Source organism: Erinaceus europaeus, chromosome 21, assembly GCF_950295315.1.
Source record: "Erinaceus europaeus chromosome 21, mEriEur2.1, whole genome shotgun sequence".
Lineage (NCBI taxonomy): Eukaryota > Metazoa > Chordata > Mammalia > Eulipotyphla > Erinaceidae > Erinaceus > Erinaceus europaeus.
Genome location: NC_080182.1, coordinates 41,676,181 through 41,694,204, shown reverse-complemented (window position 1 = coordinate 41,694,204; position 18,024 = coordinate 41,676,181). Strand labels below are relative to the sequence as shown.

Below are 18,024 nucleotides of genomic sequence, written 5' to 3'. Positions count from 1 at the left end.
TTCTCTGGCTTGTGATGTTTGGTGCTTGATGGTACAAAGAACTAAAGTTGTCCAGGAGTAGTCATGCACATCTGTTGTGTGTGTTCCATTACACTACTTTCTCAACCCCATAAAGGATGGTTTTGTTATTGTTGCTGTTGCTGTGTTCCCTGCTAGAGCACTACTTAGCTCAGGTTGATAGTCCTGATGGTCCCTGAAATTGGAACCTGAGACCTTTAGTGCGTCAGGGATGGAAGTTTTATATTTTAATATTGTATATCTATTATTAAAACCAATTAGAAGTGGACCCTTCAGTATTCAAGGGAATGAATATATTCTGATGGTGAAACTTATTGTTAGAATTATTTAATTTTTCACTAGATGTGATATATTGAAGTATGATTTTTTTAAAAAAAATAGCTGTTGGATATTCTTCATGACACTGAAGATGCTTACTTAATGATATTAGCAGCTAAATAAGTCATTAAAATGTATGAAGTCTTGGGCAAAGGAAATAAGTTCCAGATGAATCATTTCATACCACAGTCCTCAAGAAGAGCCTGTTTCTCTTCTCATCGGCTCCTATTTTGGAACACAGCCATAATCTATCTCAACCATGTTCCCACTTCTGTATCCAGATCAAAGGGGATATCCAAGTTAAGAGGCGTCTTGTGATTGTGATCAACACTTGATAATATGAGATAACAAAGAAGAAGTAAGCATTTCTGAGGACAACACTCCATGTAGGCAGAGCGCTATTCTTTATTGTCACTGGCCTTGGAGTTTTTAGTCCGGCCTTCAATAATGCCCACAAGTATATGGAATGAAAAGCAAGCCTAAGAGTAACAACTGGTAACCACTGAGGGTATTCTGAATAGATTATTAAGAACTAGCCATCCAGGATGCAATAAAAAAGTATCATAATGTAGGAGGATAAGAATATAGAGATCCTTGATAATATGTTACTGGATATGGCAAATGTTACTAACATCAGCGTATTAGGCATTTGCAGAGTAAGGACTATGTATATGCAAGTTAGGATAAATAGTTTTACTTTAGAGGTTGATCTCTTCAGATTTAGAATCAGACAACAGAGCCAGAAGATTTATAGAATTACAGTGCATTAACACTTTTCATTGTCATTACATCCTTGAAACCATGTGACGTTAGCATGGTGTGACCTGTCTATGATTTCCTTTTGAAGAGACACCTTTAACATTCAGATGTTGTTTTAATATTCCTGAACACAGCTTGTTACAAAGAAGGCACTTAATAAATATGCCTGGCAAGAATTCCTTTTAATTGTATATTGATATTTTTTGTACCTGAGTTTGAATATTCTCTATCTCTTTGTAAATAAAAGAATAATTTTCTAAAATGGTTGTCTGGACAAAGCAATACATCATCACAGTGCCATTTATTTCTTTTCTATTTGTGTTCACACAATTGTATATAAAGAAAAATCTTTGTATATTTTATCATTTATTTCAGAGAGAGAGAGAAATTAGGGGAAGGGGAGATGGAGAAGGAAAGAGACAAAGAAATACCTACAGCGCTATTTCACACTACCAGAGTCCTTCCTCCCCTAACCCTCGAAGGTGGGGACCTGGGGCTTGAACCTGGGTCCTTGTGCATTGCAACATGTGCACTCTAGCTGGTGCACCACCATTACCTTTTCCTTAATAAAAGAAAAATATAGTAGGAAAGTAGATAGAAAAATAGAAAGTAAAATATCTCTAAAGCATCTCATCTTAACATTTTAAAGCCACCAGTGTACATAGTACACTGCACTATAAAGATCATTTTATGAACAATGTATCAAACAAGTAAATTTTATGAATTTATTGATTCACCCCATAGAAGATGTGGAGGATCTGTATATTTTCAGAGTTGTCTGAATGCTTTATATCAGTCAATATACAAACGTGTGCATGGTAATCTTTTTAAACTTCCTCACGAGAAGACTGACCGCACAGCTAGCAAGCATCAATTTACTAACTGCTCTTATTATTACTGGCACAATGTGATATTAGTGACATACTTTCAAAAAGGGAAAAATAATGCCTCTGTTTCTTTCTGTGTATTTTTTTCTGTATGCGTGTGCTGTTTTGAATGCAGACAGTACCACAGAGACACCAGCAATATCAACGACGACGACTATGGAAATTCGCAAAAGCAGTGCTATGAGAACTGAAATCACCTCTAAAGTCGAAAAAAGCCCTACGACAGCCACTGGCAACACCTCATGTCCTTCCGCGGAGACTGAGGAAGAAAAGGCCAAAAGACTTCTTTACTGTTCCCTCTGCAAGGTTGCCGTCAACTCTGCCTCACAGCTGGAAGCACACAACAGTGGTGAGAAGCACTGATTTCTTTTTTTTGTTTCAACAGCCTGAGATCATCTCCCTCTGCATAGATCAGATCTTCTGTAGCAAGGGACAGAGGGGGCAGAAAAGGAGCAGTTGTTACATAAAACTCATTAGCCATGAGAAATAAGAATGACAAGCAGAGTGCCATTCACACAGGGACAAAAAGTTTCTGGGATTGCTATATGCCACTCTGTCTACTTAGTGTGTGTGTGTGTGTGTGTGTGTGTGTGTGTGTGTGTGTGTGTAAGGTAAAATGAAATACAACTTCAAAGTTAAATTTGGCATTTATATGATTTTTATGTTATATTCACATACATTTTTGTCCCTGATTTTGCCCATGCATTTGTTACTTCTAAGTTTTCTAAGGGTGTACCAAAATATAGTTGCAAGAGTTTGGTTGCATAGTTTCATAAAGGTTGAAATAAAATTTTCTTGTAAAGAATTTTATGGCAAATAATGTTTTGGCTACATCCAAATGATCTAGATAGTTTAACATAAAGTTCTTAATATAGACAACTGTTGAGGTATTATCTCTTTTTTATAAATTTGGAACTTCTTAATCATTTCATTTTCTTGAGGAAGGGCTATTTTTACAAGACGGTGTTGTCTAGAGTACAGTTATGCATCTTGGGGAAATAAGTGTTAGCACATCTCACCCTTCTGCAAAGCGCCACTCTCCTTGTGATATTTAATCTACTTTTTCTGGCAACACAAAGATAGCACTCTTATTATTTGACAGAAGACCACTGAAGTGACAGAATTATACCTCCAACCCATACCTCTCTAACCTGAACAGTAAACTATAATAGAAACCATAACAAAAATGCTGAGCTTAAGTCAAGAGATGAAATGCTTCCCCAATATATATTGATTCTGTCTATTCGCTGTCTTTAGAAAGAGTGATATTCTGCATCTGTATATGTATATCTAGATATGTAAAGAGAGAAAAAGAAGGCGCATAAATAATTACATAGACATAGATAACAAAACACACACACACACACACATTCTTTTGCCTGAGAATTCAGTTAGCTTTTGGCCCAAGATCAGCTTTTCTTTAAAAAAAAAAAAAAAAAAAAAACCTGGGTTCATTGCCAGGGCTCTGTCAGCTGTTACAATAGAAAAAGAATCATTGTGAATCATACCCTGAGTTAATATCACAGCTGTATGTTGACTGAGTCATTGACCAATTGTGCTGTACTAGTAATATCCAAGTAATATCCAAGACTCCAGGGGTGTGATTGCAGATGGAGAATGGTTCCTCCAGCAATGTCTGCCTCCTGCATATAACATTAGTTGTAGTCAGAGACAGTTCATGAGTTCAGGAGTCGAGAAACACAGAGACACATCTGGTCCATAGAGTCAGTACCATGCAGATTTGTCTTGCGTTTCCTCTTGCAAATGCTTTCTTCCTAGATACGAGATGATTGGGAGAGCATAAACGTCATTGGAAGAAATTTATTTCTTGGAAATTCTTGATCAGTTTGCAGGGTGATAGAGAAACACATTCATCTGAAGAGGGATCCGTTTTGACAGATCAACTATACCCTTTGAGACTGGAGTTAAATTCATCAAGAAATTGGATGTCTTTCCAGAATTATTTTCAGAAGCCTCTGATTAAGAAACAGAATAATTACCTATTATTTTTCCAGTAGCCAGGCCTACTGATCATCCAAGGCCTCCCCTCTCTGCAGTGCCCAGTAGTGCTAGAGTGATGGGAGGAAGAAGAAAAGACACAGACATACAGATGCTCTTTCACTGTGTGCACAGTATTTCAGTATTTTCTCTCCAGACTCTGCTCTGTTAACATAACTAGGAGAATACCGGGAAGCTCCATGTTTGAGAACTTCTGCTGAACGTGGATGGACGGGAATGCAGGAGGTCCCTGCGTCTGAGTAGTCCCACTGGTTTACTGGCCTTCTGTGCCTCTGATATTGCAGACTGACTGTGGGCCTAGGGAGAATGCACAGACATGGGTGAGACTAAAGAAGAAAGACCTTCTCAGTCTGATCTCCGTCATGAGTAAGAGAGGAGGAGCATTCTTCTTAGGGTTCTTGTGTTCTTTCTTCATCTGTGTTCCATCAGAAGCAGACACTGAAATCAGGACTGAAAGCCAGGCTGGCAAAATAGCTCACATGGATAGTGTGAGACTCTGCCATGTGACCCGAGTTTGAGCCAGTCCTCACCACACTGGATGAGGCTTTGTTGTTGTGGGCTCTCTCTGTCTTTATATCTCTGTATCTCTCTCCCAGTCCCCATTACTCTCTCCCTTCCTCTCCTCTCCCTTCCTCCTTTTCTCTTTCCCTATTTCTGTTTTTTTCTCTATGTAAAAAAAAGAAAAGTCATCTCAGAGAAGTCGGGGAGACAGCATAATAGTTGTGTGACAGGACTTGAATGGTGCCAATGGAAAGTATACTTTCTTTTTTTTTCTTTGTAATCTAATTATTGTCTTATAATTCTCTTTAATGTGTCCCTTACCACCTTCACCCAGAACAAACCACATTCACTACTCATCCATATTACTCCACTGTCCATTGTATTCATTCCACCTCTCCAAGTTAACTTTACAAGACTTCCTTACTGGATTCTAGAGTCAGGCACTAAGAAATAATTGTTGAGATATGTCGGGCTGAGCTTCACTGATGGGAGACAGACGACCAGGGACTCATGGTTGAGCTGTACGCAGTATCTCTTTATTCATGCAGGACGCAGCGCAATCTATACCAAGCTAGACTAAACTAACAACTAACTAAAACGAACAATGTTGTCTTTATATATACTTCCCAAGTAGGGTGTGAACAGGATGTGACGCAGAGAGGGAGGAGAGAAAAGTGACTGGTGAAAATCAGGGTGTGTCAAAGAGAGGATCAGGGTATGACAAGGAGAGGGGGTGGAGCAGGTGAGAATTCTACTACTAAACCACCAATGCCCTGGAGGGAAGGTGGTGCTTTATGTAAATGCAAAAGTGATTTAAATAGACGGCAGTGGTTATGTAAATAGAATACAGTGGTTATGTAAATAGAATGCAGTGTTAAGCAGGGGGGATTTAAACCAAATGAAACAGAAGGGGTTTTTAAAAGCAGAATTAGAAGATACCAACAGAGATAAAGTTATGTACTTTAGATAACTAGATTTGAAAGATTTAAATCAGGAGCAACTAGGCTACAGGTTAGACAGAACTGTTCCCCTTACATCCATCCAAATTGCAATTCTGTTTTTCTTTTTCACTTTAAAAACATTGTATGTGCATACCATCAGACTTCTATGATGAGTGGCGTGTTATGTAATCAGTCCACTTATGGGAATCTAATAGCTATGTTCAAAAGATGTTTTTCTTTTGATCTTGGGAAATGTATTGTTAGGGGGGCCTGGTGGTGGTGCACATGTCACAGTGCACAAGGACCAAGTTTGAGTCCCTGCTCCCCACCTGCAGGGGGAAAGCATTACAAGTGGTGAAGCAGGGCTGCAGGTGTCTGTCTCTCTTTCCCTCTTTATCTCCCTCTTCCCTCTTGATTTCTGGTTGTTTCTATCCAGTAAGTAAATAAAGGTGAAAATTTTTTAATGTTTATTTAACCATAAACAAATATTTGGAATACCACTTCTACTAAATACTGCCCATGGTATGGTTCTGGTCATTGGACTAAATGTGATTAGATCTGCTGATAGCTTTTTTATGTGAACCTGGGAAGTCACTAATTCTCCTTTTTCTCTCATATTCTGTATCTGTCTAATCTATCTATCTATCTATCTATCTATCTATCTATCTATCTCTAACTCTTACAAGGTTTAGTTAATGTATAGCCAACCATTCAAAGTATCAGATAATTGCTTTATATTAGGTAGTATTGGGATACAGATTTTAATGATAATCCTGCTTTGCTGTTTTAAAGAATTTGTTGTATCCTAGGAGGTGTTGTGGTAGATGAAGCGTTGAACATTCAGGCAAGAGGCCAGAGTTCCATTTTTGGCATTGTATGTGCCAAGGTGATATTCTTGTTCAAGTTTTTTTTTCTCTGTCTCTCTTCCTCCAATTCCTTTCTCTCTCTCAAATAACTAGATACATCTTTAAAATTTTTGGAAAGAGGGGCCAGGCGGTGGCACACCTGGTTGAGCACACATGTTACAGTGCGCAAGGATCCAGGCTTAAACCCCTGGCCCCCACCTGCAGGGGGAAAGCTTCACAAGTGGTGAGGCAGGGTTACAGGTGTCTCTCTCTTCTTTTCTATCTCCCCTTCTCTCTGGATTTTTCTCTGTCTCTATCCAATTAATAAAATAACAATAATAATAATAAAAGAATTTGTAAAGAGCAGTTACTGTCCAGAGTTTCTCTAGTAAGGTCTGAGAATACCAAAAGTATCCTAAGAGGATATAAGCTCTTTAAGAGACCTGGAAATTTGACACAGTTGGGGGAAAATACCTTTCAAATGTTTTGAGTTTATGCTCATTACTAACTTAGGCAGACTTTTCTGGTAATGACTTGAAATGGTAACGCTTGGTAATTTCCAATAAGCAGATTTTCTGCCCCTAAACATGGTTCTGTCCCTCACTGAGTGCTAATAGACAGAAAATGCAATTTTACTACATTTTAACATGCTGGATGATTTATAATATTTTACCTAAATCTAAACAACAATGTTAAGAAGAGTAACTGAAATTCATTAAACACACAAGAGTGACTAATTCAATTTTTTTTGACAATCAAGAACATTGGAACATAAAGATACTTAAAATACATAGCTAATGAATTTAAATTCTAAGCACTGCTCTGGGGTTGGTGGTCAGCACTCTATTTACAAGTATCTATCCATCAGTCTCTTTTAATGCTTCTTTAAAGATTAAATCTTCGTCAGCCACGAGTGTGTATTAGAACCTAGAACAGAGCTATTAGTAAGACGCACACATCACCTGCGAGAATCCCAGACCAAGTTTGTGCCTTTGCTGTCAGGAGTAGACGATGTCATGGTTTCCTTCATCGAGTGCTTGGTATTTTGTGTTTCATATGAGAAGCTGATCTCAGTGCTTATGAATTTATTATTGAGGTCAAAAGATGACCTTCCAGTCCTGCTTATCCGTTTCTCAGGTATATTTAAGACTTCCGTCTGATACAAAATAAAGGTTCTCCTATTTTAAGCCTGCTGTTGTGGTTCTGCCTTTGTAAAGAGTTCTACAGGCAATTAAAAAAAAAAAAAAGCACCACCAGCCTCCTACCTCCTCTGTGTTACTGAGGTGTCTACGAGACCTGTGCTGTCTTGTTCCGGTAAGGTAAGCCCATCCTCAGCTGGCTATATAAATTTAAATTAGTTTCAAATTCAGTTTCTTGTTGTGACCTAGTTTGAGGCATTCGAGAGCTACATGTGACTAACAGCTACTGGTAATAGAACTACAGAAGCTTTTATCTATGAGGTAGACCTAGAGTTCATGAATATTATGCTTGGGGGACAGTTATCTGAATAATCTGGGTTATCCTGCCAAATGAAAATAACTTAAGTACCTATGAACAATGAAGGTTGAATCGTTTCACGCTTGGTGACATCTTACTGATCAACAACAGCCATGAGTGACTTTAGAGTTGTGTCAACATGTACTTTCCTGCTGTGTCTCTGTATAGGAAATTTTTGTTTGTTTGTTTGTTTGGTTTTGGTTTGGGCTTTGGCTGTGGGGCTTGGTGACTGCAGGATTTCACCATGCCAAGCAGTTGTTTTCTTTTTTCTCCTCATTCTGTTTTTGAAAGAAGTTGAGGGAGAAGTAGAGAGACATAAAGGAGTGACACCTGTCACTCTGTTGTGTCACTTATGAAGCTTCCACCCCCCACCCACCCCTTAGGTGGGGGCCTGGAGGCTTGAGCCTGCATCCTTGTGCATGGTAACAGGTTTTCCCCCGGGTGCACCACTGCCTAGTCCTCCTTGTTGATAAAAGTTGTTTCATGTGCCAACCGATTTATTCAGCCCAGGTAAATTTTTCCTACTAAGGCTTATTAAACAGTCACTGGTGTTTATAGCACTAAGGAAGTCTACGGATGAGAATGTGTCAGCACTGTGAGCATGCAGCCTGAGTGTGAGGAGTGGGCAGGCTTTTACATTTCTTTTACCCTCAATGTGCTTGATTTTCTCTCAAGAGTGTTTACTATTTTTATTCTGAAAATAGTTTGCACGGAAATTAACTGAAAGACCTGTCTACTTTTGTGAATATCTAAGATAATATCCTGTCTGTCATGCTATGAAAAAAAGAAAAGATGCATTTATCCCTTTCTTGATGGCTTACTGATTATCATGTGGTGACTTTTTGGCGAGGCTCTTGAGTGATAGGTGCCATTCTCTATGCTCTTAATCACTTTGCTTTTAAGAAGAGAAGGGTGCACGTAACGATTGCTAAATGCATGTTCAGAACAGCACAGCAAAGCCTGAGAGTTGGCTATTGTCAGTTGCTATGGATATCAAAGGTGTACTCAAAGGCTAGTATCTCTCTTCATATGCTGGGACCTTCGGTTACTGCTGTGTCGATGGCCATGTGTCTGTCTCCCCACCACATGCTCTACACAGGTCCCTGATTCTTCAGAGGACTTTTCTGGGTTTTCTTTGGATGCCGAGTTCATTCCTAATAGTGCTATGTGTGACTGACGTCCCATTCTATTTTCACGCCAAATAACTCTCTCCCAGTCTCTTTCTGATGCTAAAAGCAAAGTTGCCCTACCCTCTGTTTTAAGACTTATTTTTCTTGTGAAACTTTTCCTCTGCAGATGGGGCATTAGATACATTACTGGTGAATCAGAAAATTACTCTCAACTAGGATGTAAACAGAAAAAGCAGCGTTTCATTCGCTTAGGGCATTATTTGGTCACCCAGTAGCACAGGTGTCCTTCTGGTTGTTTACTGACTGCTGATACTCTGGTATGGAAAACCAAGTTCTCATCTAGAAGACAAAATACAAATATAATTGGCATGGAAGATAAATATTAGATAGATCAGTACAACAAAAGGTTGACACTTGAGGAAGAGAGAGACAGAGACGCACCATGGAGGCTTAAATCACAGTTTAGATGTGTAGATTAGAGAGATTTGTTTTTCCTGAGGATAAACAGTGTTAGAATATACTGAATGTCATAAATAAAAGCATTCAGATGAAATGCCCAGGTGAGTGCATGTGCTACAATACACAGATGGCAGGTGGAAGAGAAAACTTCAGCAGTGAAGCAGTGCCGCAAGTAGCTATCGCCCTTTCTCCCCACCTCCCAGTTTCTCTGTCTCTATCCAGCACATTGCTTCTAAGCTGACAATGCAAACAGACTAACAAAAAGGGACAATAAATTAAACATAAAGCATCTTCCTATGTCATCATTTGCTCGAAGACTGACACCCATCATCTGAACTTGTCAGTGAGAAAGAAACCATCTCTGGTACTTACATGGGTTTAAGAGTCTTGACTGACACTGGTCAATATCGTTATAGGGCTATTCTGGGAGACTGAGTTTTAAAGAATGAAAGTTAAGACTACTTATATTAGCTCACCTGGATATAATGTTCTTGTTCTACTAGAAGCACATCTTATGTTTTGGCCTCACTCTACTACACTAGAGGAATCGTTAGTACTATGGCATCCTTTCTTTTAATTTTTTAAAATATTTGTTTATTTATTTATTCCATTTTGTTCCCCTTGTTGTTTTATTGTTGTTATTGATGTTGTTGTTGGATAGGACAGAGAGAAATGGAGAGAGGAGGGGAAGACGGGGAGAGAAGACAGACAGACACCTGCAGACCTGCTTCACCGCCTGTGAAGCGACTCCCCTGCAGGTGGGGAGCATGGGGCTGGAACCGGCATCCTTCCGCCTGTCCTTGCGCTTTGCGCCGCGTGCAATTAACCTGCTGTGCTACCGCCCGTCTCCCTGATATGCCTTTCTATCACAGCCAGTCACTCTCTGTGTCTCAAACTTGTACAGATACTTATTTATATATTTAGAGGTAGAGATAGAGAGTGAAAGAGACCACAACACCAAAGACTCCTTCAAAGGTGGCGGGGGCTTGTCTCAAACCTGGGTCTCACACATGGCAAAAAGCACAGTATACAAGTGAGCATTTTTTCTGATTCTCTGTCCCTTTCTATCTGAAAAAGGCAACCAGAGTACTGAAACGCTGGTGACAATAACAACAACAAAAAGAATTGAAGTTTATTTTATGAATGGGATAAATTTTTAAAAACTCTATCACTGCAGTGGAAGAAGCCTTAGTGCTGTGATGTCTTTCTTTCCCTCTGTCTCTTTCTATCTGAAAAAGTTAACTAAAAGTGATGAAACCCTGACAATGACAAAAAAAGAAAAAAAATGTTCACTACAACCAAATTATATAGGTGGAAAGTAGGAATTAAAACAAATTTATGATGTTAGATACGCACTTAAATGTATCATATCCATATATGATGAACCTGTACTAATAGTACAAATATCCATCTGTAGAAGAATAGATAATTATAACTTATAATAGATATAATTATAATTATAATAGATAACTATATGAGGACTTCTGTATGAAGTCACTGTATTTAAGTTATTGACATTTTTTCTTAAATCCACATATATATAAATAGAAAGAAATTGACTGGCACATGATAATTACTATCAAAGTACTGATGTGCTTGACTGAATTAAATTACTTTCTTTATTTGCTAATAACTGTCTGAATATTCTTGATGGCCAAATGATTTACTTATAACTTTTTTAAATTATTATTTTATATTTATTTTCCCTTTGTTGCCCTTGTTATTTTTCATTGTTGTTATAGTTAGCGCTTCACCGCCTGTGAAGCGACTCCCCTGCAGGTGGAGAGCTGGGGGCTCAAACCAGGATCCTTAGGCCCTTGCTCTTCGTGCCACATGCGCTTAACCCGCTGGGCTACCGCCAGACTCCCACTTATACGGTTTTTAAAAGCTATTTGCCAGTTTACTGCCCCACTTATCTTTCCTGTATGCCAGTTGCTAACTAGAGGACTATTAGAAAAGGGAATGTTTTCCTTTTTTTCCTCCATCTTATTCGATAGGACAGAGAGAAATTGAGAGGGGGGGTGGGGTAGAGAGGGAGAGAGAAATATAAGCACCTGCAGACCTGCTTCAGCACTTGTGAAGTGGCCCTGCTGCAGGGAGCCTGGCTAAAGCCTGGTTCCTTGCAGGGCTCTTTGCACATGGCCTTCTATGGTTTAAATTTAAATCCTGGCTTAGAAAAGACTGCATTAACAAAATACAAAATTAAAATTACTGTGGGGGAGCCGGGTGGTGTGCAGTGGGTTAAGCGCAGGTGATGTGAAGCTCAAGGACCGGCATAAGGATCCCGGTTCAAGCCCCCCGGGCTCCCCACCTGCAGGGGAGTCACTTCACAGGTGGTGAAGCAGGTCTGCAGGTGTCTGTCTTTTTCTCCCCCTCTCCGTTTTCCCCTCCTCTCTCCATTTCTCTCTGTCCTATCCAACAACGACAAGATCAGTAACGACAACAACAACAATAATAACTACAATAATAAAACAACAAAGGCTACGAAAGAGACTAAAGAAATATTTTTTAAAAAGTACTGTGGAAGGTAGGTATAAACATGGAGTTCATCTGACTCTGGAATCCTTAGATTTCGTAGTTACGTCCCTGGGCATAGCTACAGACTTTCTTCTACCTGCTGGGAACTGCAAGTCATGCTCACCTTGTGAGCCAGAGACATGACTTCACCTTTCTGAATTGCAATGTGTTCTTGTTCAGTGGGTATACTCATGGCGCCTGACTCACAAGTTAATACTTTCTCACGGTTGCACAGGGTTCTCAAGAGACAAAATGAGTGTAAGTTTTCTTAATTACCCCCGATATTTTGTCAGGGTATTTTATTTCTCAATACATTAAATGCTTGAACACTTAGTGTATATTTTCTTAACTTAGCTGTACTTTTTATCCAGTGTTACCGCATCTCTAACCAAATTATGTTTCTTCTTGTGTATTATGTACGTCTAAGGAATTCATGGGTTTATGTTTTTAGCCATTTTATGTTTTTGATTAACAGAGCTGTATAAAATTGTAGGATTATAGAATATAGTTCGTTCCATGCCAAACCCACCACCAAAGTTCTGTGCCCCGATCTCCTTATCAACAACCACCACTCTGACAAAAGTGCATGGGTATATTTAATTTTCCTCTCTTTTAGTTTCTGTGCAGAGATTACTGGAGTGAGTCATAATGCTGATAACTCAATGATTTTCTGAGACAATGGCTATTTTTCCAGTGTTGACTTCCAGTCACTTCTTTTCCTCTAGGGAGCATGGCACTAGCTGGTCTTGTCAAAAAAACATTCTGAGGAACATTTTACTTTCTGGACCTTCTCTTCCTGTTGTGAAGTCACTACTATCAACGCCAAATCTTGCATTTCCCCCCATTTCCCCTCATTTCCCCTCACTTCCCTGATACTCAATCCTGAGGCAAATTACCTACATCTGGCTTTCTTCTCCCTTTGTGCAAGATCATTTACTTGAACCATTGGATATGTTACGACTCTTTCTGGGGCAATTTCAGTTCCACCTACTAAAACCCAATTCCCAATGGAAAAAAAGAATGACTAGTGTGAATCAAGAAGTCCTCAAGAAATTCAGAATGAGAATTAGTATCTTTCTGGCAACTACTGGGTTGTTGGAAAAACTATGATACATTTCGGCATAGAAAAATATAGTTTATGTCATGACTTTTCCAACAACCTGTGAGCCAAACCCACCCTGCAGATGTCTCTTGGCTTTACTGGAGAAGCTGCATGGAAGAGAAATACTTTAATAAAATCACTTTTTAGTAGAAAGATAGACAGCTACACATATGCATGTGTGCAGCTGTGTGTGAATACTTGATTTCTAGAACTTTGTTTTGTCCAGCCTTTACTTATGTCACTTTATAATCAGCTAAAAAGCTCTTAGGGCAGGGGAGATAGCATAATGGTTATGCAAAGAAACTTTCATGCCTGAGGCTTCAAAGTCCCAGGTTCAACCCCCTGACCCACCATAAGTCAGAGGTGAGTAGTGCTCTGGTTTAAGAAATAATAACAGAAAGCTCTTGTTTCACTGCATTTCACAGAGACGGTCTGACACTGGGCAGTCCCACACCACTCACCTCAGAATACCTTCCTCCATACTTGGCCCTTCTGTCTTCTCAGAAGGTGTTGCCTTTTTTCACTCTCCTTAATAATCTCAACTTAAGATCTGTTATTAGCTTATGCATAAGAATATGAAGCAGGGAATCTAAGTTGTAAAGATTTTTACATGTGACTCAGTAAAGGTATACTCATTTTGAAGAGGCTGAAGTATTTGCTAAAGCCTGTTTCATGTTTGTGTTACCTCATATGGGAGATGGGGGTGCTGGATGCTGGTCCCAGCCTCCAGTCCAAGAGATTTCCCTCACTAATGCTCCATGGTTCTACGAGACTGTCTCAAGAATGCAGAACTGATAACAATACACTGGATGAGAAACAACTAAGAAATAATTAAAAAGTGAGAATGACAAGGACACAGAGGATCATAAGAGAAATTTTTATAATAAAAGCATGTGATCAAGAGAGAAATGTAAAGACCACCGTAAACTCAAAGGAAATCTGTGAGTAAAATTTTTAGAGAACACAGTTAATATGAACATCGATCATTTATTTATTTAGTTTTGCCGCCAGTGTTATCACTGGGACTTAGTGTCTGCATGAAGAAGCCACTGCTTCCAATGGCTATACTTTTATTTCTTGTCTTTTTCATTAGAATAGAGACAGAGAGAAATAGCGCAGGAGCGGGGGAGGGAGGGAGAGAGAGAGAGACCCCTGCAGTCTGGTCAACTGCTAGTGAAACTTCCCCCACGCAGGTAGGGAGTAGGGGCTGGAATGCAGGTGACTTGTGCAGTCTACTGGTAGGGCCACCTCTAGCTCCACACTTTGGAGATTTATTTAAAAATCTACTTTTACAGGAATTACACTGATTATCTGATAGTCCAGAGATGGCAATGGTTGGTTTTAAAAATTGAACCTGATTCTACCACACATTTTGGTTATTTATTTACATGGAGATTACCGCATCAGCAAATCTGGGCTTCACTAGTCTAATAGTGCTTTCTTCCAGTCATTAAAGTCTATATACCAGGGGCCAGGTGGTGGTGTATGTTTTATAATGACAAGGACCTGGGTTCATGTCCTTGCCCCCACCTGCAGGGAGGATGCTTCACTAGCCAGTGCTGTGGGTATCTCTCTTTCTCTCCACTGTCTATCTTCCCCTTCCCTCTCAGCTTTTCTGTATCCCCAAAATAAATACAATATTTCTTTTCTAAATTCCTTTATTGGGGGATTAATGTTTTACATTTGACAGTAAATACAAGAGTTTGTACATGCATAGCATTTCCCAGTTTTCCATATAACAATACAACCCCCACCAGGTCCTCTGTCATCCTTTTTGGACCTGTACCCCCCTCGCCCCAGAGTCTTTTATACTTTGGTGCAATACGCCAATTCTTGTGCAGGTTCTACTTGTGTTTTCTCTTCTGATCTTGTTTTTCAGCTTCTGCCTGAGAGTGAGATCATCCCTATAATATTTCTTTAAATCTCTGTATCATTACTTTTCCTCTTTGAACCTAAGACACACACCCTGTAAGGCATGACTCTGTTATGCTTAGAAGATGATCCTTCTGTAAAAGACTCCATATTTAAGCATGTTTCACAGCACCACCAACTTTACCAGCAGAATCCCTCTTCCCCTTGACCTATCACTTACTTCTTCCTAGCATCCGGCGGAAATGCAATGAAATGACACCCATTTAATCTCGCCTCAGAACTCTGGGGTTTTGATATTCCGTTTTGGTAGTGCTTGTCTCTGATGCTGACATTATAACTAAAACTGGTCGTTTCTCAGTACCCTACTAGGTGACTCAAGTGCAAGGTCCACCCATTCTTGTGTGTCAGAGACTTAAACCATAATCTCTGGAAGCATGTCACTTTTTCAAAGTAGGCACCATCTTTTGGATTTTTGAAGTATTTCTTGAAGGCGTATATTAGCTCAGAATCTTCTCTCTCTTTTTTTTTTTTCTCTCTCCCCACCCCCACCCCCAATATTCCTGACAGGTACAAAGCACAAAACCATGCTAGAAGCCCGGAATGGAAGTGGTACTATCAAAGCCTTTCCTAGGGCAGGAGTGAAAGGCAAGGGACCTGTGAATAAGGGAAATACAGGCCTACAAAACAAAACGTTTCACTGTGAGATCTGTGACGTGCATGTCAACTCAGAAACGCAACTTAAACAGGTAGGCAGAATCAAGTCGAGGATTGAAAGCAGGGAGGCGCTGATGAGGAGGTCTGTGCTCCTCCCTGCCTTCTTTCCCATGGTTCTCTCCCATCTACCAACCATCCATTCAACTTCTGTTCATTGTCTTTACTTACTTTGTCACACTTTTTTGCTACATCTTGAGAAAGTGCTAAAATGTGATTTTTCCAAAAAAAAAAAAAAAAACCTTTAGGAAAATGTCTGGAGTGATTTTGTGAACTTACATGGGAAGAGGAGGAGGAAAGAGGGCTACTAGACCTTTCCTCTTCCAGATTTTGTCACTCCAATGTGTTGATTTTCTTTAAAGGTCAAATTGCAATGGCTCATTTTTCCTTGTTTAGATATTTAGAGTCTAAAACTAATTTCATATTGTGCAATTCCTTTATTTTGTGCTCTTTATTCCATGGTGTGCTACTACATTTCCAAATTCTTCAAGCACCTGCTAAGAGGCTGACTGCCTCTTGTTCATCCTTTGACTTTGAACAGCCTTCTGCAGAGATCAGTTCAAACACTGCCCGCTGAAGGCCTTCCCTTCAGACTGGACTGCTTCCTAGGCGTCGTGCTGTCCTGGTTTTTATGCACTTCAGTTCTTTATCTTTAGAAGTTAAGGGGTTGACATTTGACTGTACAAATGTGAGGATAAACATAAGCATGGAAATAAATTCAGGCCCGCCTGACCATTTCTGTTTATTTGCACATCAATCTCCTTTAGCTATCTCCTCCTTTTGTTATCTCTCTTCTAAGAAAGGAGATCTGTGTGTTGATGTAGAAAAAGGCCGAGGAAATGAAGATCAACATATGACTTAAAAACACAAAATGAATAAATACCATAAAGGTATTTGTCATGGAGGCCAAGCACAAGAGCATATTCCTTTATTTTTGTCTTTCTAAAATTTGCATGAAGTGATCAATATCCTTCCCCAGGTGAAAGCAATGTTTATGAGGTGATTTTTTTTAATAATATTTTTTAAATCTGTCATTTTTTAATTACTTTTAATAGCACATTAGCAGTAGAAGGCACAAAGACAGAGCTGCTGGGAAGCCCCCAAAACCTAAGTACAGTCCTTACAACAAACTGCAGAAGACAGCACATCCACTTGGGGTGAGTATCATTTTGCTCCCCAGAATGATAGTAGCCTTTATGATAATAGCCACAGTCTACTGAACTTGACTGTGTTTGTTCGTTTGTTTTGATATAAGGAATAAGCAGAATGTACCTAACTAATAACAATCAGTTGGCTTAAGAATCTGTTCCCTACTCCACTGATAAAAAAATTGATTTCACGAGTTTTCTGCTGTTTTGCACTGTAGATAGCCCTGTTTATAGACTCGCCTTTGTCTCTGTAAGGGGCCCGCAAGGCTGTGAGAGGACATGGGAGGAAAGGTGGAGGGGACAAAATATTGGGTACGAGAAATAATCACCTGAAATTTTCACATCACTCCCTGCTTCTAGGAATGAAAGTTAGTGAAAAGCAAGTCCTGCATCTTTTTTAAAAATATCTTTAAGCAATATAAATGATATCCTCAACAATTTTTCTAAATTTTTTATACTTATTTATTTCCCCTTTTGTTGCCCTTGTTTATTTATTGTTGTTGTAGTTCTTGTTGTTGTGGTTATTGATGTCGTAGTTGTTGGATAGGACAGAGAGAAATGGAGAGAGGAGGGGAAGACAGAGAGGGGGAGAGAAAGACAGACACCTGCAGACCTGCTTCACCACCTGTGAAGTAACTCCCCTGCAGGTGGGGAGCCGGGGGCTCGAACCAGGATTTAAGCCAGTCCAAGCTTGGCGCCATGTGCGCTTAACCCGCTGCACTACCACCCGACTCTCCTGTCCTCTACAATTTGGAAAAAAAAAAAAAAGGTCAAAGGCATGATTGGCTTTATTTAAATAGTCACACAGAGACACTACGTAACACCCAGAGAATGCTTCCTGGACAGTGTTCACTGCCCATTAGCCCAAACATGCCTTTTGGATTAGGAAACATTCTAGGACTTACGTCTTTTTTTAAAAAAAGTTTCTTTATTGGAAGATTTATAGTTTACAGTCAACAAGAAAATACAAAAGTAGTGTGGGGACACACTTGGTTGAGTGCACATGTTATAGTGTGCAAGGACCCAGGTTCGAGCCCCCAGTCCCCACCTGCAGGGGGAAAGCTTTGCAAGTGGTGAAGCAGGGCTGCAGGTCTCGGTCTCTCTCTCTCTCTCTCTCTCTCCTCTCTCAATTTCTGACTGTCTCTATCCAGAAAATAAAGATAATTTTTAAAAAATTTAAAAAAAGAAAAAACAATAGTTTGTACTTGCAGAACTTTGCCCAGTTTTCCACGTAACAACTGAACCCCCCACTAGGTCCTCCTCTGCCTTCATAGAACTTATGACTTGACCTGGAATTTGT

At 39.6% G+C, this 18,024-nt stretch overlaps 1 protein-coding gene and 1 long non-coding RNA gene across 5 annotated transcripts in view; one reads left to right on the top strand and one right to left on the bottom strand.

Moving 5' to 3' along the window:
- LOC132535322 (uncharacterized) overlaps positions 1–18,024 on the bottom strand; it is a 474,613-nt gene that overhangs the window by 280,527 nt on the left and 176,062 nt on the right. The gene's annotated exons all lie outside the window — the stretch shown is intronic.
- The window catches only part of ZNF385D (zinc finger protein 385D), a 285,209-nt gene that overhangs the window by 262,086 nt on the left and 5,099 nt on the right, over positions 1–18,024 (top strand). For all 4 annotated transcript variants that reach the window (XM_060180879.1, XM_060180877.1, XM_060180878.1 and 1 more), the window contains 3 exons: positions 2,098–2,331; positions 15,433–15,611; positions 16,632–16,733. In XM_060180879.1, the coding sequence (XP_060036862.1) occupies positions 2,098–2,331; positions 15,433–15,611; positions 16,632–16,733 (515 nt within the window). The remainder of the gene's footprint in view (positions 1–2,097; positions 2,332–15,432; positions 15,612–16,631; positions 16,734–18,024) is intronic.